The following is a 24,829-nucleotide window of genomic DNA, read 5'->3' as shown; positions in this document are numbered from 1 at the left end:
TAAAACAGCTTCATTACTGCATGAATATAGTCTTCTACTCCAGAATTTCAGATATGAAACATTCTCCTTTAGTTATTGACACAACTTAAACTGAGAAAAATATCCTCTTTTCAATAGTATAAATTTAATTAAAATTAGGTATATGTTGTAAGATGAAATGGTCACATAATTGTGCAATATTGAAATAGAAGTGTGCTGTATGGGTACGTTTTTCTGATTGTTATGGAAAGTACAAAACAAGGTGTCAGATAAAAGTTACACTAAGTGGCAATGATAAGATAATCCTAATGGGTCATTTGATGTTTGAGTTCAAGTGCTAACTTTGTGGTGATAAGCTTCCAGTATAAGTATATCAAACTTTTCAAAAGGATTTCATTGGAACAAGACCAGCTGTTGAGCAACCATCAGTGTAAATTTTATAAACATGTATTTAATATTAATATTATTAGTATTACCAATTTTCACAACATCTCTTCCTGTCAAAAATGCCAAAGAAGAGTCTACATGTGGTTACAGTGTAAGCAAGATATTCATTTATAATCTAGCTGTATCAATATGTAGAGGTAGAAATTATGAATACATGGAGATTTGCAAGTTGTACTTTTACAGCGTACATTACAACATAATGTATATTAAACAGCAGTTTCCTAATTATGTTGATCTTCGTAGACTATAAATAAAATGAATCTTGATATTGCCCCAGATTCTTTCTTTTTGGTGCATTTAATATCACTTGTATTGTGCTCCCATGCAGTAACAATAGTGCAAAAGAACTTGGTAGAAGCAACTTTTCACTGTACCATACTGTTCTTCAAGATCTGATCAAGGTTTCTGCACAAGGCAGATCTCAATCAGTATATGGCAGTAGTATAGTAGCTTATTTATAGTGCTCTTTTAAATAATTGTGAGTCATGTTGCCCACTTGTTATGGTTACCTGTTTCATGGTGAAGGTATGTGTAACAAATCATTGGGACTTGACAGTCAGTTCAGTTTGATATTCTGTTTAGAAACTAGATGTGTTTTTGTTGTTAACTTCAGTGTTCACTGCTGCTTCACAGAATCACTAGCAACAATAGCTTATACATTCATCTTTACAACAATACAACATTTAAAAGATGGCAATGCACCATATGTTTCTTTTCCGAATGTTTTTCTAAATTGAAGTTTTGGTATTCATTTTTCTGCTGAATTAAGTTTCAGTCTCAAAATTACCAAACTTTGCCTGTACTCTAGTCATTATGCTTATAGCAGTGTTAACATGGATTCATATCTTCTTAGATATCCATGGGAAAGTTTGTTACAGAAAACACATTAATTCATTCATTCATAGATAGTAGGGCACACTACCTTATTGACATCCTTCACTTACATGTTGCATGCTGTTTATCCTCCCACAACATATGAGAATCTTAAGGGATGTGGAATAAGTTAGCAAATATAACACAATAGAAAATGACTTTAGTCCCAGGAAACAGCATGGGTTCCGAAAGATAACTATCCTGCAAGTGCAACTCACACTCTTTACATAATATTCTAAAAGTCACGGGAGGAAGCAATATACAGTGGATTTAGTATTTCTTGACTTTCAAAGAAGCATTTTACATATTACTAAACTGATGCATACTCAAGAAAATATGTCTATATGAGATATCTAACCAGACTGAGCTCAGGAATTCTTGGCAGATGGTATGCAGAATGTTATCCTGAACAGAGAACTGTTCACTGGTCCAGAAGTAATTGCAGTTGTCACCCAGAAGACTGTGATACAACCAATACTGATCACGTTATGTATTGATGAAATACTTATAATTTCAGCTGCAATAGCAGACTGCTGATATGTTTATATACAAGGAAATGTTACAACCTTTTCTACAAATATGCAGAATCAGATCTTGACAAGATGTCAGTTTTGTGTAAAGATTGGTAATGAACTCTGTATGAAGAGCACTATAAAGTTATGCTCTCACCAGATATGAAAGAGGAACAAATTATGACTACACAAATAGTTTCACTCAGTTGTTCATGTTGTACAGATTGCAACACTGCATTTATCTGCAATGTACTGATCACTTAGTCCTATTCAAGGGTACTAAACTAAATGACGAGCTTCAGTATTAAGATACTAGGAAACTTCAGGCTATCTGAAGAAAAATCACTTCTAAATCGCTAATATGACCCATACTGGATGTTGCCCAGATGTGTGGGATCTATATATGATTGATGTAATAGGAGACATCAAATGTTTGTACAGGACTGCTTTGCTCCTATAGTCTACATGAAAATAAAATTTGACTAGTAACAACTAACACTAAGACAAATATGCAGTCATTTCTTCCCTGCTCCATCCCTGAACTGAATGGAACAAACATTAAACAGCACAATAAACAGTATAATTTGCCATATTCTTTATAAGGATTTGCAGATAACTGATGTAGATACAAATGAACTAGAGATAATTACTTATATACAGTACCAGAAGGTTACACTGCCATAACTAATAGCCTGTTATGCTTATTTTATTTCTAAAAAACACGTCTTATAAGTTTAAAATTACTGTAAATAAGTACAATAACTAATATAAAAGTGGCCACCAGCATGCAAAACATTGCTTTTTTTGGTTACATTATTCAGTCACACAAAAGACTGATAACCACACACTAAGAATATCTATCACAGCCCTGATGGACTTCTGAACAATGCTCATGGCGTTAATTCAATGCTGGAGTACAACCTCAAGTAATGGAATCTATGTAAGTAATGTATGACAGTGACCTTTGCAAAAGATTTCTCATACAATGATCAACCAAAACATTATGACCACATACATAATTGCTGATATGTCCACATTTGGCACAGATAATGGTTTCAATTCGTCATGGTATGGTAGGCCTTGGCAGGTCATTGGAGGGAGTTGGCACTACATTTGCACACACAAGTCATCTAATTCCTGTAAATTCCATGGAGGAGGCAATGACCTCTGATGCCACGTACGATCACATCCCTGATGTGTTTGATCAGGTTCAGATCTTGTAATTTGGGGTAGAGGGGGGGGGGAGGGGGGAGGGGAGAAGGGGGTCAGCACATCAACTTGAACTTCCCACTGTTTTCCTGGATCCACTACATCTCTCTCTCCTGGTCTTGTGACATGGTGCATTATCTTGCTGAAAAATGCCACTGCCATTGGGATTCATCAGACCATGCAATGCTCTGCCACTGCACCCGCATCCAGTGCCAGTGGTCACATGCCCATTTCAGTCATAATTGCTGATGTCATGGAGTTGACATTGGCAAGTGCATGGATCATCAGCTGCAGACACTCATCAGTAGGAGTATTTGGTGCACTGTACGTTCAGACACATTGTACTCTGTCCAGCATTGAAGTCTGATGTTAGTTCAATCAAAGTTCGCCACCTGCCCTGTTTTATCAGCCTGTTCAGCTTCCAAAGTCCAACATTTGTAGTGATGGGTGGCTGCTCAAACCCAAGACATACGGACTTGGTTTCATCTTGGTTTCACCATGTGTCGAAGATGCTCATCACAACACTTTTCGAACACCTCTGGGCCATCACAACATGCCCTCGGTCAAACATAGATAGATTGTGCACCTTCCCCATTCTACACAAGAACAGCATACTCACTGATACTACATGCACCATGTGTCTGTCTGACTAGTAGTCGTTTCTTGCCGGGTAATGCTGCTGTCACCTGGACAGTTTTGTATAGGTAGTAGGTCTGTGGTCATAATCTTCTGGCTGATCAGTGTATACTGTTATGACAGCCACACACTTATGACTTAGGACAATTCAGATTGAAGTGTGACTGGAAACAGTATGTATCATAAGGATTTCTTTCCCAGTCTATAAGTGCTGAAACTTGAGCACCTATAATGACTGCAGTGCCTAATGTCATGGATTGAGGTGACACAAGGTGCACTAAGGCTCTCACTTTATACATATTTATTGACTTCTTCCTATTTATCAATACACTGAGTGAGGAGACCCTCCAATAGTTTTTAGAGATGGGGAAAGACCTGAGGGTATGGTGTATTTTTAATCATTTGGAAGATAAATGATTACTTGTAAGTAGCCATAAGAAAGCTCCACTTTTGACTCTGTTAAAAACCAATGTAATACCAACTTTTGAATCTTTTCTTGAAAAATATACACTTAACTATATTTTTTCCTTTCCCTGAGAGGAAACGGTGGGACAGGGGGGATTGTCTTTTTACATCATCACATTGCAGCATTTTCATACATAAATGCCTTGTGTGTAGTATGCAGAGTGGAATTATGTAGTTCCAAATGTATTCAATAAACTATCATCTAACACAAAAAAAGAACTGTACTAACAAGAGGCCTTTGACAAAAGCCACCATTATTCCTGCATTTTTTTTTTTTCAATTTTCACCTAATATGCTGTTGTTGGAACACATACAGAAACTATCTGTCCATACATAAATCACTCTGTCAGATGAGGTAACTAATTACAGAAGGATGTTCACATGCCCTGGAAGTCCTTTAGTTTAAAAGTCTCTGTGCACATTACATGCATGATCGTTAATTGTCTTTGTTGCCAGTAATAAAAATCAGGTTCAATTGGTGACTGCACAGTCACAGGACAAGGCCCAAATAAAGCTTTCATGTACTCTTTGTCCCTGTGTGTAGTATGCAGAGTGGAATTATGTAGTTCCAAATGTATTCAATAAACCATCATCTAACACAAAAAAAGAATTTTGAAATCCCTACCAATTAAAAAAATTAAAAACATACATCTTTATCCACTCCTACAAATTATCTAGCTTAGTTTCAAAGACTGGCGAGTTCAGTTTGCTTCATGGCAAGTAGCAGTGTTCAGTATAAAGCTGCATTAAAATCAGATACTACTGTACACACACTTCTATATTGACAGATTTGGGTAAATATCTTCATTGAAAAATAACAATGTAATCAAGTCTATATTAAACTACCAATATAAGATAAATATCAACTAACAAATCTAAATAGGGAACAGTAACCTTTTTTTTTATAAAGTACTGGATTTTTCCCTTCAATTAACAGGTTAAATTTAGCTGGTGTAAGTGCAAATAGTACTAAGCAGTAAAGTGACATGTTATTGTTAAAACAGTGTACATAGGCTAAGTTGCTGTGCATCATGGTTAATGAATACCTTGCAACGTTCCATATCACTGAAGGTTCCCCTTCATGATGACATCAATTCAACATGATGATTGAATGAACAACTGAATGAATAAACTGTAATCAATGCATATGAGAGCTTCAAACCTTACCAATTTCTCCAGTACATCATTCACCTTACTGATTAATGAGTACCTTGCAATGTTCCATATCACTGAAGGTTCCCATTTGATGACATCTATTAAACATGATGATTGAAAGAACAACTGAATGAATAAACTGTAATTGCTGCATATAAGAGCTTCAAACCTTACCAATTTCTCCATGACAAAGTCCTTTCTAGTCTTCAGAATGAGACAAAATGACCTTCTTTAGTAAGTAATGTGTTTGACAACTTTTATCCATTTGACTAGCAATTTTCACACACAGCAATGTGTTTAGAAGTTATTTATTTTGTTATATTATGAACATTTCTTGTTTCAGGCATGCCATGCAACTAAACCAGGCTACATTAATGTTCATATCATACCTCATTCTCATGATGACGTGGGATGGCTAAAGACAGTTGATCAATACTACTATGGAAGTAAGTTTTTTGTTGTGCATCAGAAAAGATTTTCTGGTGGATGAATACTCACAAACAATACTTGATAACAGCCTTCACATAATAACACTGCAAAAAGAAAATAACATGTCTGTCATTGTATCTTAGTGTTTGCAGTATAGATGATGTCATTAACACAGATACTTTAAAAGAACATGTTTTTAAAAATGTGGTACTTTTTGATTAAATAAACCTTTTCAATTTTACAGGCAAGCAGGCAACACAAAGAGCAGGAGTACAGTACATAATAGATACCATGTTGAATGAACTTAGGAATGATCCTGACAGAAGGTAAAGTAGAAATGCAGAAACAGGAAAAATAACTTTTAAAATAAGTGTAATACAGAGAGTTGACATGAAATGGTTCAATAAATTCTCCACACCTAGCTTAATTTTGAGTAATTTGCAGCTAGCTACTATAGAGTCATTTTTACTTAGATAAATTACAAAAGCATAAGAGCGTTCATCATGTGTAACTGAGTTTTGTATAAAACTTTTTTAATAAGGCCTACATGTCTTTTGTGATACTTTACTACATATATCATTGTTGTATTTTATTAATTTATTCATTCATCCAGACAGCATCTTCACCAAAACATAATGGCAACCAAAATTTAATTTTCTGTGTATGAATTGACCAAATTTAAAAATTTAAAATGCTGTAATAATTAACTCACTATCATGTACAATTTTATGTTAATGGTTTAGCACACTGTCAAGTTTCTCAAAGTGGAGCACATATTATCCAGACCATGCTCATTCAGTGTGTGAAATGCAGAGCACTTAGTGACTTCTAACACTTCAAACATTTTTGGTTTTGGCTTTGACTTTTCCATTATTGGTGAATAATCCAGGCTGATAAAGTCACCATAATTAGGTTTGTGCGTCTTCAGCCATAATGTTTCTCATGTTTCTGTCAAATGTTTAACACATTAACTCTTTTGTAATCATACGTCTGTAGCTTTTTTATACATGGGACTTTCATTCTTAAATAAATAAATAAATAAAATGGTTTATTTGTCCATAATAACTTAACAGTAGTGGACATAGTTTGTTTACAAACACAAGAACATTTTAAAAAAGTTTAGGAGTAAACATAAATTATACACAACAATGTTACAAATCCTTGATGGAGGACAAACATCTATCAATCAACAGTTGCTTTAATTTTGTCTTAAATATGTTTCCATTTAACAATTTTATATTATTTGGCAATCTGTTATAAAAACGTCCTCCAGCAGAAGATGGACTATGATCTGTTGCTGTTTTATTACTAAATTTTATGTGGTAATCCTCTCTTTTTCTTGTATAGATTACACTGTGCTCCATACTTTCTTTTACAAACAGTGTAGTTCTGAGAACAAACAATAAATACACTGTTAGTATGTGTATATCAATGACCTTTCATCAGTAACATTACCAGATGCCAAGTTTGTTTTGTTTGCCGATAATACAAACATTGCAATAAATAGCAAATCAAGTGTAGTCTTAGAAAGATCAGCCAATAAAATATTTGTGGACATTAATCACTGGTTCCTAGCCAATTCTTTGTCACTAAATTTTGAAAAAACACACTACATGCAGTTCAGAACTTGTGAGGGGTGTCCCAAGAGTATATGTCTAACATACGATGACAAGAAGATAGAAGAAGTGGACAGTGTTAAATTCTTGGGATTACAGCTTGATAATAAATTCAACTGGGAGGAGCACACCACAGAACTGCTGAAGCATCTTAACAAATCTCTGTTTGCAATGTGAATTTTGTCAGACATAGGGGATATAAAAATGAAAAAGCTGGCATACTATGCTTACTTTCATTCCATAATGTCATATGGGATTATTTTTTGGGGTAATTCATCAAGCCAAGCTAAAGTTTTCCGGGCACAAAAACATGCAGTAAGAGTTATATGTGGTGTGAACTCAAGAACATCCTGCAGAAGCCTGTTTAGGGAACTAGGGATACTAACTACTGCTTCCCAATATATTTATTCCTTAATGAAATTTGTCATTAAAAATATATCACTTTTTCAAACCAACAGCTCAATTCATGGAATCAATACTAGAAATAAGAATAATCTTCACAAGGATTTAAAGTCACTTAGTCTTGTACAAAAAGGTGTGCATTATTCAGGAACACACATTTTCAATAACTTGCCAGCAGCCATAAAAAGCTTAACAACCAATGAAATTCAGTTTAAGAGAAGCCTAAAGGATCTATTGGTGGCCAACTCCTTCTACTCCATTGATGAGTTTCTTAGTGAAACCAACTGATTTGTATCTAAGTACAATATAACTTCTGCACAATTTCAGTGCAGTAATGTGTTCATTGAAAATTTATGTGTGTGTGTGTGTGTGTGTGTGTGTGTGTGTGTGTGTGTGTAAGTATAATCTAACTTCTGCACCATTTCAGTGCAGTAATGTGTTCATTGTAAATAAGTATTACAGTAGTTGTATTACATGTTTATTAGCTTATAAATAAATAAAAACTTTTTTATTTTAAATTCAGTGCATTAGTATTTGTAAAAAAACTCTTTCATATAGTGTTCATTAAAAAATGACGATCATTCGACTTGGGATCTGTGGAATGGTACATTAGCTTATTTGTTTTAGTTGTAAATATTTGTCATGTATTGTTGTTTTTCTGACATGTTCCACATCCTGGAGGACCTCCTCACTACGGATCAATTGGAATGAAAGTAAATCTAATCTAATCTAATCTACTTAATGACATATTCTTTACAGGACTGGTGTTTACTAATATCAGCTATTATCATAATTGCTCTATTCTGGGCTCTTAAAGCCCTATCCATGTATAATGCTGGTGCCCCACTCCAAATCTTTATACCATACTGCAGGTGGGAGTGTATAATTCCAAAATAGATTTGTCATAAAACAGGTTGTGCTATTATGTTAGAAAGGTGTTTTAGTAAGTAGGTGTTACAGGAGTTTTTTTACATGTAGCTGATGTGCTCCTTCCATGTAAGATGTTCGTCTGCTATAATACCCAGGAATTTATGTTTATCAGTCATTTCAACTGAAAGCTCTGGTTCTGTATCCACTTGTCTTGATTTATAATTTAGCAGAAACTCCATCAGAATTATCTTGTCCTTAATTAGTGCCAATTTGTTTTTGGTGAGATAGTCTGTGATGAGGCTAATGTTCTTTGGATTATTTTGCCCTGCTAGCTGTTTTGTAGAGCCCCAACTCATGAAGGAGGTATCATCAGCATAATTTACTAGGTTTGAATTTTGTGGAATTTTTATGTCATTGATGTATACAATAAACAAAAAAGGCCCGATAATGCTTCCCTGAGGGACTCCACAGTTAAGAATTTTATAAGATGATTTTACTGTTTATGTATGTCTCCCAGTTGTATGCTACGGCTTTACACATTGTCTCCAGTCAGCAAGGTAGGATCTTAACAAATCTAAAGCTACTCCTCTGACCCCATAAGTTTCTAATTTATGTAGAAGAACTGAATGATTTACAGAGTCAATAGGTCTAAAAAGGTGCCAATAACTTTGTTTCTATCATCGAGTTTATTCAGTACCTCTTGCAAAAATGTAGCTACACCTGTTATTGTAGACCAACCCTTCCTGAAACCATGCTGACATTTTAATAGATTGTACTTACAGAAAAATGATTCAAATTGATCAAGAAGTAGCCTTTCCAACAGCTTACTAAGTATTGATGTCAATGAGATAGGCCTATAATTTTGTATTTCTGTAGTTATTCCATTTTTATGCACTGGTCTTATTTCAGTGACTTTTAACAGGTCAGGAAATGACCCCTGACTCAAAGAGCTGTTTATTAAATGTTTTAGTGGCTTTATTAATTCATTACTGCATTTTTTCAGAAATTTTGCTGAGATGTCATCCCAGCCACTGGATGTATCTGCTTTTAAGTTGGAAATGGTTTTAAGGAATTCCAATTCTGTATCACACCTCAGGAAGAATGGATTACTTACAATACTGGAATTTAGCACCTTAGCACCTGTGGTTGGTCGATCACATCCTCCCTACTCATCTTACTAAACTGGTCTATGAATCTGTCACATACTTCCTTTGGGTCACTCAGCAATTTTTCATTGTCACTTATTATTATTATGTTATTACCCACTGCATTGTAGATCCCTCCTCTTTCCGTATTTACTATACTCCACACTGTTTTGGTAACATTACTAGATTGCCTCATCTGTTCAGCATACATCTGTGCTTTCAATGTCTTACGTGCTTCCCTATAGGTTTTTCTACAGGCTTTGTATCTAAATTGGAAGTACTGCAGCTTGATGTCTCTAAAATGAATATACAGGGTGAAGCAAAATTGGCGCACTCGGACTTCACAGCGCAACTCCTCACATGCCAGTGATAAAAAAGTGTCTGTCACAAAATTTTGTGCAGCAAGTATATCTCGCATAAAAAGGACATTAAAGAGTGGAAATTTGGCAATACCATAACCAAATGTATGGTAACTACCTGTGCCAGCAGAACTTAGTAATGCTGCACAGATGGTGCAGCGGATGGAGTTTTGGGTTAGCACACAGAGGTTGAAGGTTCGATCCTGGGTTGGGGTGCACTGTTTTTTATTTGCTAATTTCATTCTGACATTTCATACTGTAATATACACCGTTTCTTAGGTCGCATGTATCCTAAATTTACAACATTTTGTAACACTGAACATAACAAATACGTGGTTAGACAAATAAGAAATAGACAGTTGAAACAAATGGCCTGTCATAGGACAGAATAACTACAAAAACAATGTCAATTTCGAGATTCTAAAGATGATAGCACAGTACAATAACAAAAAAATCTACTTGTTATTTATACTAAATGTAATATGAGAACTTAGATGTCACATATTAGCAACCAGTGACGATAATAATGTCCCTATTAATGACTGCATGACCTTCACAACAGAATACATTGTCCTCAGAACAACAGATGCTCAAAGCAACCTCCCTGCATGTCCAAACATTGTGCAACCTGCTCTGGACACTTCACAGCGAAGCTGTGTCCACAGTAACAAGAGCAGAATGAACATGCACTACCACATTCGTCAGCGGAGTAGATACAAGTGCTCCTTCAGGTGTCCCACAGGAAGATATCCAGGGGATTTAGGTCAGGTGAACACAGTGGCCATACAACTGGACATGCATGTCTGAGCCATTTCCCTAGAAATGTTCTGTCCAAATACTGTCACACATTAATTCCAGAGTGTGGAGATTCACCATCATGTTGGAACCATATCCTCTGCTGAACATCTTCCAGCATATCACGCGGCTAGTTTGAGAGGTGTGCACGATATATTCATGCAGTCAACCAGACAGGCAACATGTAGGGGCCCAAACACCTGAATCCCTATATTCCAGCCCAGCCATTGATACCAAAGCGAAATTTATATTCACAGTTGCAGGTGACATGTAGGATAACCTCACACCAAAGGTGGGCATTGTGCATATTGAAGGCACCCTCACGAGTGAATGCTGCTTCATCTGACCATATTACAGTGTTCACAAAGTCATTGTTGGCTTCCTATTGTTGTTGGAACAATTCACAGAATTGCATCCACTGAAGGCAGTCTGCAGGATACAAGCTTAATAAAAGTGGTGCAGCATGTTAACAACCGTGCATTGCAAGACACGCGGCTGCCTTGCTACACTACATGTACTTCACTGATGTTCTTGGTGTATGACCTCCAGAATAGCTTCCTCAGTAGATGGAGTATGGCAAGTCTGTGGATGAACTCTGTCTCACGATGGTGGAAGGAGAGAACCTGACTCCTGAAGGCGCATTTCCAGAAGACGAAACACATTTTCATCTGAATGGCATCACTGAAGAATCTAGCAGCACACTCACAAGTGGTAACACCAGCCTGGCTATCAGATCCACCAAGGACCAGAAGCATATCCACATATTCATCGTTTGTGAATGTGATATGTCTGCCACACTGGTTTAGAGGTTTACAATGAGAAAATTAGATACGTGTACGCATATACATTGGAGTCTGTCACAGGCGCATTACTCTGCTCGCAACTTATCTCTATCTGGCGGGCAGTGCATACAGTATAAACACACTGTCAGTCCTGCGCACTGTTCCACCTAATGAGCATTACCCCTCTGACAGATATTGCTCTGCATAATTCATTCCTACACCGCTAATTGTGAAATGTTCGATTTCAAATTACACTGTTTCCCTAACAGTAATAGAGATGATGTTCCCACAATCCCAATGATAGAATAATAATAATAACAATAATAATAATGCACTGAGATAGGTACTAAACAGCATGCAGTTATCAGACTGTGTTGAAAGTCATAATTAGTGGGACCATGGTGATAACACAAACAAATAGTAACCGAGTTTGGCCATTATTCGCAAAGCACATTTCTAGTCCTACTGGTAACATAAGGCCCAAATGAAATGTAATGGACCTGAACAAGACAAGAATAATAGTTGGTACTAATCTATGGGAACACTGGAGCATGGTACGAAGAAAACAGGTTTCACATCTAGTAGATGAATTAGTCCGAACAAATTCATGCCCATGACATGGAAAGGGCTTCTTTCAAAGATGACCAGTCTTCCATTTCTACAATTGTAGTAAGTAAGTGCAAATGTTTTCTAGAGGATCCACTGCAAACGCTGTTGGCGATCGACCTCCTGCATGCTAATCCAAAACTCTATCCACTGCACCATCTGTATAGCATAAATAACATTTGCTGGCAGAGGTAGTTACCATGCATTTGGTTACAGTGTTGCCAGATTGCCACTCCTCAATGTCCTTTTTCTGCCAGATGTACTCGCCAGACAAAATTTTGTGACAGACGTTTTTTTATCGCTGTCATGTGAGGAGTCGTGCTGCGAAGCCTGAGTGCGCGAATTTTGCTTCACTCTTGATGTTGTATAAAATTTGTCCTACTTTTCATTAATATCTTCTATTTCATACAGGCCTACCGGATGCCAATTTATGTGTGCCAGGGTTTCCTTTAATGTGTGATAGTCAAGCTTCCTTTTATAGGTAAAGAGGTCCCCATCAGATACTATTTCTTTGTCTGTATGAAGCTATAGGACTAATGCACTATGATCTGAAATGTGCTTCTCGACAGTTCTAACTACAAAGTCTTCCTTTCTTAAGTCTGTAATAACGTGGTCAATACATGTCTGAGAGTCACATGCATTTCTCATTGGTATTGAATTCACATGTTTGTAATCATATGACTGTAAAATATCAATATATCTAAGATAATTTATACTATTCATTAAGGAGTCTACGTTCACATCCCCTACTATTACAGTCTGTTTTTATGAGGTGAGAATTTGTCAACAAGTTCCTCTAAATGACAGAAAAATTCTTCCATGTTACTGTTAGGGGATCTGCACAGGCTAGCTATTATTGAACTGCTATTTTTAAGATTTATTCTTATTTCAGCTATTTCAAGGACCATCTCACATGCAAGTTTATCTACCCAATCAATTTTTTTGCACTGGACATTGTTTTTGATATAAATAACAACACCCCCACATTTTTGTTGTTTCCTGCAGTAGACACTGATAGTTTTATAATAACTTCAATTAATGCTATACATTTCTTCAGTTTTGCATCCTAGTTCATTCACGAGATAAATATGAGGGCTACTAACACTTAAAAATTTATCAATTTGTTCTATTTTGTTGATAATATGTTGGACTTTTTGTGATATTTTGAATTTACTGTCATTTATGATGTTGTTGTCAAGTACTTTGCCTTCATGTACACATGCTGAATGCTGTTTTACTCTAAAAAAGTTTCTGTAGGACTACTTTCACTTGTGAACGAACTATTTTTATATACAAGGTGGAATCCAAAATTTTTGGGGCTGGTGCTGCCATCTGAAAAGTAGGAGTAGTAGATTTTTGCACCGCTAGGTAGTGAGAGCTGCATATCTGATGAGTCAGTGTGCGGAATGGCATTCAGCTGGGAGGACATGTTGTGTGTCCACAGTGATTTCCGTAATACTCTGTGTTTGGTGTGTGGCGATTTTACAATGGATCCACGAACAGAACAGCGCATGTGTATCAAATTCTGTGCGGATCTCGAGAAAAGTGCTATGAAGACCCTCGCAATGATTCAACAAGTGTTTGGGGACAGAGCATGAGCCGTACACGTGTGTTTGAGGGGCATGCTCAGTTCAGGGCTGGCCGTGCAGACATCGAAGATGATGCTCACGCTGGAAATCCCATTAGCTACACAACGCCAGACATTGTTGCCAAATTTCAACAAATGGTGTGTGTGGATCGATGTCAAACCATTCAAGACCTTGCGGATGAAGTGGGTATTGGTTATGGGGCATGTCAACGAATGTTGACTGATGAATTGGGCATGCATCATGTCACCACAAAATTTGTGCAAAGGATCTTGACTGCCTATGAGAAGGCACAGCATGTTGAAGTGTGCATGGACCTTCATCAGACCGCATCTGATGAGCCAACCTTCTTGTCACAGGTTATCACTGGTGACGGGAGCTGGATTTACGGTTATAACCCAGAGACAAAGCAACAATTGTCCCAGTGGAAGAGCCCGGGCTCTCCAAGACCCACAAAAGTGAGACAGGTGAAGAGCAAAGTGAAGAGCACGATCATCATTTTCTTTGATACCGAGGGAATTGTGCACAAAGAATTCGTCCCACCCAACTAAACAGTGAATTCCGCGTACTACTGTCACATTTTGCAGCAGCTCCGTGAAAATGTGCAGCGACGACGGCCCGAACTTTGGCATCAAGGGAACTGGCTGCTGCATCATGACGATGCACACTCTCAGACATTCTTGCTCACCAGAAACTTTTTGGTAAAAAGCAACATGGCGGTTGTACCCCACCTACTGTACTTGCCAGATTTGGCACCTTGCGACTTGGCGCTATTCCCAAAACTGAAACTCGAGTTGAAAGGCAGTCAGTTCAACATTCTAGAGAGGATTCAACTAGCATTGCTGGCATTGATAAATGCCCTCAGAGAATAGAACTTTCAGAAAACATTTGATCAGTGGCAGAAGCGCTGGGACTGGTGTGTACTTGCGGATGGGAACTACTTCGAGGGTGATGGTTACCATTAGTCCAAAGGTAAGGTTTCCAACAGATGGCAGCACCAGTCCCAAAAATTTTGTATATCACCTTGTATAAAGCTTTCCAATTTGATCCTTTCTCTTATTATTTGATTTAATTTTTCACACAAATAACATTTACCTCTATAGTTCAAATGAAATGGAGTTAGTGCGTTGACCTCCATCCAGCTTTCCTATATCTAGAACTGAACAATTTCCATAGTTTGGACATAGTGCCTTAATTCTAATATTTGTTTTTCTTATTTCCTTCTTTACACATGAGTTGTTGATCAGGTCATACCAATTCAGGACAGTAGTGACTACCGTGTTTTTCTGCTTATTTTCTTCAGGTAAATTTTTCAGCGCTTCAATGCTGTCACCAGCTCAATTGCTTCCCACATTATTTGCACCACCTATACAAACTATGAAATCATTGCTTCACAACATTTTACATTTCAAGTCGGCACCTTGTACGATGTTTTTAGTTTTCGTGCCGGGTTTCACAACACTGCTCACTTGAAGATGATTGATGAGTTATTTAGGATTTCAGCAAGATTCCTTCCATGGGTATCTGAGAGTAAAGTCACGTTGCACTTTGGTGTATGTTTTGTACAAGAATTACGAAATTCATTGAAAGAGTTACTATTTGCATTGCCGTGATTATATTCGCACTCTGAACTATGCCTGTTTTCCTTACAACAGTATTTTTTTCTTTAGTTTTTGGGAGTTCATTACACTTCATTACAGTAGTTTTCAGAGGTTCATTACATTTTTTTACTGAGAATCTGGTGTTGTATCTTACTTTCATACTTTTCACTGTGTTTCTTTCAAAAACAAATTTACTACACTCATTATCAGATTCGGCACATTTGCTGCAATCACTATAAAGTATCAGGGCACGAGGGGCTTATTAATGGTACAAGTAGTACAGCAGCTGGTTTGAAAACAGCCACTGCTCCTCCTATTACACTACTCTGATGATGCCATTGTCTAATACTTCACACTGAGTATGTAATACAACTTCAGTGATTTCAGACACTGTTGATTTCTGCTGGCTACATGCTACAAACTTTTGCACCTGTTTATAAGACTCAATTCTGAACCCAATATTGAGATCTTCTATGGTCTATATGGAAACTACTTTTGCTTCTAGTACTGTGGTTAAAAATTTTAATAATTACTTAGATTAGATTAGATTAGCTTTATTTTCATTCCAATTGATCTGTAGTGAGGAGGTCCTCCAGGATGTAGAACATGTCAGAAAAACAATAATACATGACAAATATTTACAACTATGGTCTTCCCTATCTTTTATTTAAAAAATCTCAAGTATCATTAAAGAGTAAATGTATTGTCTTGTAAGTACGAGAATCCCAAGGGCTGTGGAAAGTCATCTGTAAGATGTTCAATTATCACATTAAGGCCAACATAATATTCTTACTATGTGAATCTGTAAATAAACATATTCTCAACTTTAACTGCAGTGTCCCAGAAGTTTATATCACACAACAGTACTGAGTGTAAGTATGCAAAGTATGATAGCAGACTTGCTGACAACATGAGAGAATTTTCTAAGAACTTTTCTTCAACTTATCTATGATCCAACAAATCTCTATAGCATCTTAGGCATAGTGCTTTAACCCCTCATTCTTCATCTGTGCCTCATTTCGCTCATAGTGTCTAAAATAATGCCATTAGAGCTATGCAAGGAGAAGAACAGTTGGGATGCTCAACAAGGCAGTGTAATCAAGAAATAACGACAGAATTACAAAGATACTGTAGCAAACTGAACTACAAACACACAGTATAAAAGATCTTATACTTGGGTGCAGAATAAATGAATAAATCTTGTAGATAACATGGTTCATACTTCTATTTATAAATATGTATAAGCATATCAGCCTTGGAATTAAGACCATAACAAAACATTGCAACACCATCAATAATGATACAAAACAAAAGAATAAGATTTTTCCTACAAATAATGAAACTTGACAAAATGGATTTCATAATTAATTTATGAAACAGTACTTATAAACTGTAAGTGCAGAAAGATATTGCCCTTTACAACAATTTCCTAAATTGAGAATATTTACTGTACATTTGATTATAGTCTATGCCTGCAACTGCATGTTGAACTGTGGTCTGTTGTACATACATCTTGTAGAGGCCTCCTTAGGCCTAGGGCGGTTTACACACATAATGTCCTTGTTCCTTGTAGATTTTGTCACTTTGTCTGTTGTTCAAGGATTGTAATTTCCTGTTGGGGGCATGACAAGTAATAATAATATCTGTAAATTTCCCTCCATTTTGCAGCACATTTTTTTTACAGTTAATGAGAGTTCTCATATACAGGGTGTTACAAAAAGGTGCGGCCAAACTTCCAGGAAACATTCCTCACAAACAAATAAAGAAAAGATGTTATGTGGACATGTGTCCGGAAACGCTTAATTTCCATGTTAGAGCTCATTTTAGTTTCGTCAGTATGTACTGTACTTCCTCGATTCACCACCAGTTGGCCCAATTGAAGGAAGGTAATGTTGACTTCAGTGCTTGTACTGACATGCAACTCATTGCTCTACAGTACTAGCATCAAGCACATCAGTACGTAGCATCAACAGGTTAGTGTTCATCACGAACGTGCTTTTGCAGTCAGTGCAATGTTTACAAATGTGGAGTTGGCAGATGCCCATTTGATGTATGGATTAGCATGGGGCAATAGCTGTGGCACAGTACGTTTGCATCAAGACTGATTTCCAGAACGAAGGTGTCCCAACAGGAAGACGTTCGAAGCAATTGATTGGCGTCTTAGGGAGCACGGAACATTCCAGCCTATGACTCGTGACTGGAGAAGACCTAGAACGATGAGGACACCTGCAATGGACAATGCAATTCTTCATGCAGTTGACGATAACCCTAATGTCAATGTCAGAGAAGTTGCTGCTGTACAAGGTAACATTGACCACGTCACTGTAGGGAGAGAGCTATGCAAGAACCAGTTGTTTCCGTACCATGTACAGCGTGTGCAGGCACTATCAGCAGCTGATTGGCCTCCACGGGTACACTTCTGCAAATGGTTCATCCAACAATGTGTCAATCCTCATTTCAGTGCAAATGTTCTCTTTACGGATGGGGCTTCATTCCAATGTGATCAAATTGTAAATTTTCTCAATCAACATGTGTGGACTGATGAGAATCTGCTCGCAATTGTGCAATCACGTCATCAACACGGATTTTCTGTGAACGTCTGGGCAGCCATTGTTGGTGATGTCTTGATTGGGCCCCATGTTCTTCCACCTATGCTCAATGGAGCACATTATCATGATTTCATATGGGATACTCTACCTGTACTGCTAGAACATGTGCTTTTACAAGCACGACACAACATGTGGTTCATTCATGATAGAGCTCCTGCACATTTCAGTCAAAGTGTTCGTATGCTTCTCAACAACAGATTCGGTGACCGATGGATTGGTAGAGGTGGACCAATTCCATGGCCTCCACGCTCGCCTGACCTCAACCCTCTTGACTTTCATTTATGGGTGCATTTGAAAGCTCTTGTCTACGCAACCCCGGTACCAAATGTAGAGATTCTTCGTGCTCGTATTGTAGACGGCTGTGATACAATACGCCATTCCCCAGGGCTGCATCAGCGCATCAGGGATTCCATGTGATGGAGGGTAGATGCATGTATCCTTGCTAACGGAGGACATTTTGGACATTTCCTGTAACAAAGTGTTTGAAGTCACGCTGGTACATTCTGTTGGTGTGTGTTTCCATTCCATGATTAATGTGATTCGAAGAGAAGTAATGAAATGAGCTCTAACATGGAAAGTAAGCGTTTCTGGACACATGTCCACTTAACATATTTTCTTTCTTTGTGTGTGAGGAATGTTTCCTGAAAGTTTGGCCGTACCTTTTTGTAGCACCCTGTATACCTTAAATGAAGAGTACTAGCTAACCAGGCTCTACTTGGTGCATCCAAAAATTCAGCAACTCATCTCACAGTTGTGGCTCTATAACCTTCCTAAGTACAAATACAGCAGCCAAATGATATTTAATTATTAACTGAGCCTAAGCGATTAGACTTCACCAGCAGCTTCTTTTGACATATGTACATCTACATATATACTCTGTAAATGACTGTGAAGTGCATCACAGAGGGTACTTTGTGTGGTACCATGTGAATGTAGCACATGAATAATGAATGACCACTTACATGCCTTTGCACATGCTTTAATTTGTGTAGTCTTGTCTTCATGGTTCCTAAAGGAATCATACATAGAGAAATGAAGAATATTTCTACATCCTTCACCTAATAATGGCTTTTGAAACTTTGTAAGTAGACTTTCAGGGGATAATTGGTGTCTATCTTCAAGTGCCTGCCTATTCAGCTTTTATAATGTTTCTGTGATTCAAACAAACCTGTGCCCATCTGTGCTGTCCTTCTTTGTGTATGTCCAATACTCCCTATTAGGCCTGTTTCGTATGAATCCCGCACACTTGAACAATATTCTAAGATGATATGTACATACAATTTGTAAGCAGTGTCATTTATAGGCTGCCTTCATTTTCTCAGTGTCCTGCCAATGTTCCATAGTCCATCACCTGCCTTACCTACGACTGCAATTATTACACATCACTCAAAATGCACCTTAATGAAGGACTCTACAGGAAATGATGAAAGAATTGATGATTGTAGTAACTAAATATATTAAATGTACCAACTACCTAATATCATTATTATTGTTATCGTGCTAATCTGTATTGCTTGTGGTGTGTGACACGTGGGGCTGCCAGTGTGAGGCAGACAAAGACGGTTCTGAACTATACGACAGCTTATATTTTGTTATGCAGTGTCCAAATGATAAGTGATCTTCTGCAATGTTGTCAGTCCTATATATATATAATAGAGGGAAACATTCCACGTGGTTGTGTCTGTGTATGTGCGGATGGATATGTGTGTGTGTGCAAGTGTATACCTGTCCTATTTTCCTTTTTTCCCCCTAAGGTAAGTCTTTCCGCTCCTGGGATTGGAATGACTCCTTACCCTCTCCCTTAAAACCCACATCCTTTCGTCTTTCCCTCTCCTTCCTTCTTTCCTGATGAGGCAACAGTTTGTTGCGAAAGTTTGAATTTTGTGTGTATGTTTGTGTTTGTTTGTGTGTCTATCGACCTGCCAGCACTTTCATTCGGTAAGTCACATCATCTGTGTTTTATATGTATCTATACAGACACAAGTAGACATAATTGTATGTTGATAAATGATTTTTAAGCCTGTTGGCAGATTATAGGCATTTGTCATTAACAGAACCTACCAGAGACGTATAATATACTGACAGTATGATTAAAAAAATAAGGCCTGATTATCCTACCACTGAAAACCTTTGTTCACACACACACACAAGGAGAGCTTAACTTTGTCTCCAACACCAGCTGGGGATTTATAGAATCCCAGAAGACACAATTGTGTCTATTCACTCTGCTATTCAAATTAAAAGTGCTTCATTGCTCCAGAGAAAGCTTTTATAAAACATGTGACCACCTTCTTTTTGGAGTGTGTACAAGTCATAGAATTCCATAGACATATCTGCATTATCAACTTTGAAGTAAGGAAAGCCTAAATGGTCTCAGTTTCACATTTTCTGGATTCTTTGTAGGCTTGTTCTTCCTATCCCAAATTCATTGGACACTTTTCTTTGAGATTTAGTTGGTGATCACACAAAACACTGCACAAAAAATAGAGATTCTCTTCTGTGTTAACAGACTTTGAACTACTTGAATGAGGAAGCTATACTACTGACCAATTATCTTCAAATCTTAAATTTAATTTGCAAATACCTGTTGAGATGCAATTGGATGCATAGAAAATGTTCCATGAACAAATCACAAACATCAACTGTGTTATGGGTACAGCACACTAGTGAAGTTCACAAGTGACTGCCACTATGCTGCGCAATACAATGCCTAAGGGTTGCTATCGACAACAGACTTATGGCACACCCCATACATGTGTTACAAGCTCTTCAGCTGTTCAGTAAGCTTCCTTCAAATGCAAAGTCTATCGTAGGTGTTATGCAATTTTATAAAGCCATGAAGTCTTATTTGTTATGTCACTAGTTTCACTCTATAAAAGAATGCCTATATCAGTAAAAGAGATGGTTCTGATTAAGTAAACACATGAACTACTGAGTAAAACAAATCTTATATGAATCTCTTGCGGTGTGTTGTAAACCATAATCTACCCAATGTGAATATTAATATAATTTTTGACATCTGTAAACACTGTGTAATATGGGCCAAATAAATAAATAAAGATGTAGAGACTTAATCATGATGAGCTTCTTCTGTCATTCAGAATCAAGTGAAAAGTAGAAGGAATAGTATGTAAGAGGGTTTACAAGGATGAATTATGACTCAGTCAATAAAATTCTCCTGGACCTGTGACTGCATTGTCAATGTGTAAAACTTCCAATATTTTGGCCACTATTGCAAGTGGCTGAAATGTTGGAAGTTTTACACATTGAATGTGGTCATAGGCCGAGAAGAAATTTATTAGCTGTGATAACGGCTCCAGAAGTTTACACTTACAGGTATTATGAGTGCTTAGTGATTCTTAAAATAACCGCTTTATAGAGGTGTCTGGCAAGATGTTATTGATTGTTTAAGTTAAATAATGCCACTGCCACAAAACTGCACAGTCATAATTTTAATAGCTCCATTTGCAATTATTTGTATATTTATAATATAAAAAATTACAGCTGTACTGCTTCTAAATGAAAACTGTTAACTTCAAATTCTAGGTTCATTTATGTTGAGACAGCTTTCCTGTGGAAATGGTGGTTAGATCATAATGAGGCTAAGCGACAGTTAATGATAGACTTCATTAACTCAGGACAGCTGGAAATTATTGGTGGTGCCTGGAGTATGAATGATGAGGCAGCTACACACTATCAGTCAACCATTGATCAATTTACATGGGGTCTCAGGTATTTTAAATAGACTACTACTTATCTTTCACATTATTTTTTTTTATTTCCAATTTTTTTGGTATTGGATACAGCTATTGTCTGTTATATTGTGAACTTTTTGATGTAATTACATGACATAACCTCTACTACTCAAACATGTTTAAAGCAAAATTATTTCCATTCAATAGCCTTTGTGAAAGTATTTGATCACATAAGCAGAAATAAACTTTGGACAGTGAAGGAAAATAATGGCTACCTCAGAAAGTTAACAAACGACATGCGACACACAAATAAAAATTTGAAAAAAAGGCAGATGCTGGTAAAACAAAGTCTGATAAAATTTTAAACAATAAAAGGCTGTGTAAAAGGTGTCCAAAGGCACTTACATTCTTTATTAAATATCTATATGACTAAAATTATCCACAATGGGGTCCAATGCATACATGAATGTATGAAAACATCAAAAGACAGTATTTTAAATGTTGTCTCCATGCTCATTCTCAAATAGGTGGTGTCTAAGAAACCTCTGTTCTTGGTTTGCTAGACAAACACTCAAACAAATCCTATTAATGAGTTTTATTACAAAATGAAAAGATACAATAGTTAACTTTCCAATTAGACAGATGTGTCGCAAGCAAATGGCGACATACAAAATAATCAGGCTTCTTCAGTATAAACAGTTCTAAGTCTGTGTTACAAGGAGTGTGCAAGTGATGTGAATAGAGCTGACTTTGCTATACAAGTCACTAGTCTTGAAGCTGTTGGGGCATCACCAGTTGATGTCCTCTTCACAAAGGGGAACTGCTGTTGCATTGCCATCCTCGAGAGGGTTGGTCAACGTGTGATTAGCTGACGTCTTTTCACAGCCATCTCTTCTCTATCATTCCTGCTTGGCTTTATGATGTAACCTTAAATATTTTACTGTATTCACAAAGTGTCTTAATACAGCAACATACAGTAAGTTACTTATGCATGCAATTTACTGTTTGATACATATATGTAAGCAATATGATGCTGAATACCCTAAAACTCAGGCAGGGGTAAAGATCCAGTTTTTACAAGACTGATTGCAGACAATATGATTAGGAAAGTGATCATTCCTTAACTATTTGGGCTGTCAAAGTGGCGCAAAATATAATAAAGATAAATATGTACAAATTATTTTACTTGTGAGTGCATGTGGCACAATGAAAACATGTTAAAAAATAAAACTGAAGAAGAAACAAGGCTAAATTTTTATATAACTGTTGCTCCTCCAGAACTACTTATTGGAAGTGAATGCTGGGTACCTAAAAAAGAAAAATGAGAAAAAAGTTCCCGAGAAGAACAAGAGATTACTTATGAGAAGCCAAATAGTAAATCAAGCAGTTGAGTGTCAATTTGAAGTAGAATAAAATAAATGTAGAATGAGTAAGTACTGAAACACAAGATACAGACACATGCAGAAGATGAATAACAGTCAACTCTTCAAATTTATAACAATTATTGTGTACATAAAAAGCTTCTCAAATAAAAAAACTTAATATTGGATTACAAATGTCTATGATGTGCTGTGTTGGTGGGTGGGTACAACTTCAACATTGTTGTCTTCACCTAAGGTGACATAAAGGTAGCAGGAAGCGAACCCACTGCTACAATATTCTGTGGCCATAGCATAGTGCCCAACTAGTATGATGACATAAGTGTATCACTGAGGAATTGATCTGAAACAGAATAACTGTGGAAACACATGAGTAACAAAATCAATCATTTATTAAAATTATATGCACCAAAATATACTCAGTTTTTGCTTGCGGAAATGCATGGTTCTGATGTAAAATTCTGAACCTAATCTAACCTAACACAGCAGATGATTGCCAACTAATCTTACTGAGGTTCAGTGTAGGCAACAGTTTACAGAACTGAAATTCAGTGTTGCAATAGATGAACATTTTGATTATCCCTGTGACTTATGTTTGATACTTGTCTAACTGCTGGAACTGTTCACCACTGTAGGCAACTGTAGAACTGTTGAACTGAAGCTGCAGAAGCTGATGAGAATTGGCAGTGTCAGCATGTGGTCAGTTAAGTCAAGTGCTTGATGTATGAATGTCACCCTGTGAACTACTGGAGGATGCATCAGATAGTTGTAAGTTTCAGTGCTCTTGTGGTAGTAGACATAACTATTGGCACATGAATAGCATATTCGAGTGTCTTGTGTGGAAGCACAAAGTAATTCCTGGTATGAGAGTCACCAAGGAAGCGATTGACCATACTATATACTATATGTGTGATGCCATGCTGTTACTGCCTGTTGTGAGGCATTCTGAGGATAATACTATGCGCCACTGTTGGTGGAGATACAACAGATGTTAAATACATTCTTTGAACGCATAAACTTTGAACATAACATCTTATGCAAGTTTCTTGGGATTTAATATAAACACTAGGAAACACAAAAAGTGAAACTTCCTGTCAGATTAAAATTGTGTACTAGACCAGTACTTGAACCCAGAACCATATTTTTGACAAGCCATTCTCTTACTGGCTGAATTATCAAGGCAAAGCTTATTCCTGAGCCCATGGTTAAGCAATTTCTCTGCAACATCATTCTTCCCAGGTGTGAGAGTCCAGCAAGATATTGAGGCAGGTGAGTGCCTGTAAAATGTGGTACTGGTAGAATTGAAGCTGTCAGTGTGGATAATTAGTCGTGCCTGGATAGATTGATCCCCAAGAAAACTGCCCATGAAAGGCTGAGCTCCAAGTGTGAGTCCCAGTATGGTACACAGTTTTAATGTATCAGGAAGCTTCAAAAGATCAGAGTGAAAGATTAATTCTGGGAATGCAAACAGTGATTTGTCATTTACAAAAAAACTATAAAAATTGTAATCCACGCAACCTCCCAAGACATACTGAGAAACATACATGCAGTTTTCTTTTCAATATATGTTCCATTATTTGAATCAGCCTACCAACCACAATATGGATGATAAGGCATAACACTTTCAGGATTAGTTACAACTCTGAACTGATTGATAATGTCCTAGACAAAAGACAAGG

The 24,829-nt window shown here is 37.0% G+C and overlaps 1 protein-coding gene across 1 annotated transcript in view; it reads left to right on the top strand.

The window, feature by feature from the left end:
* The first annotated feature begins 362 nt into the window (after positions 1-362).
* The window catches only part of LOC124621357 (lysosomal alpha-mannosidase-like), a 100,291-nt gene continuing 75,824 nt past the window's right edge, over positions 363-24,829 (top strand). The window contains exons 1-4 of the mRNA XM_047147134.1: positions 363-517; positions 5,620-5,722; positions 5,950-6,031; positions 21,623-21,808. Coding sequence (XP_047003090.1) covers positions 425-517; positions 5,620-5,722; positions 5,950-6,031; positions 21,623-21,808 — 464 coding nt within the window. The 5' untranslated portion in view covers positions 363-424. The remainder of the gene's footprint in view (positions 518-5,619; positions 5,723-5,949; positions 6,032-21,622; positions 21,809-24,829) is intronic.

The sequence above is a fragment of the Schistocerca americana genome, chromosome 1 (assembly GCF_021461395.2).
Source record: "Schistocerca americana isolate TAMUIC-IGC-003095 chromosome 1, iqSchAmer2.1, whole genome shotgun sequence".
NCBI lineage: Eukaryota > Metazoa > Arthropoda > Insecta > Orthoptera > Acrididae > Schistocerca > Schistocerca americana.
Note: the sequence above shows the minus strand (reverse complement) of the source record. Positions and strands in the feature narration are given on the sequence as shown.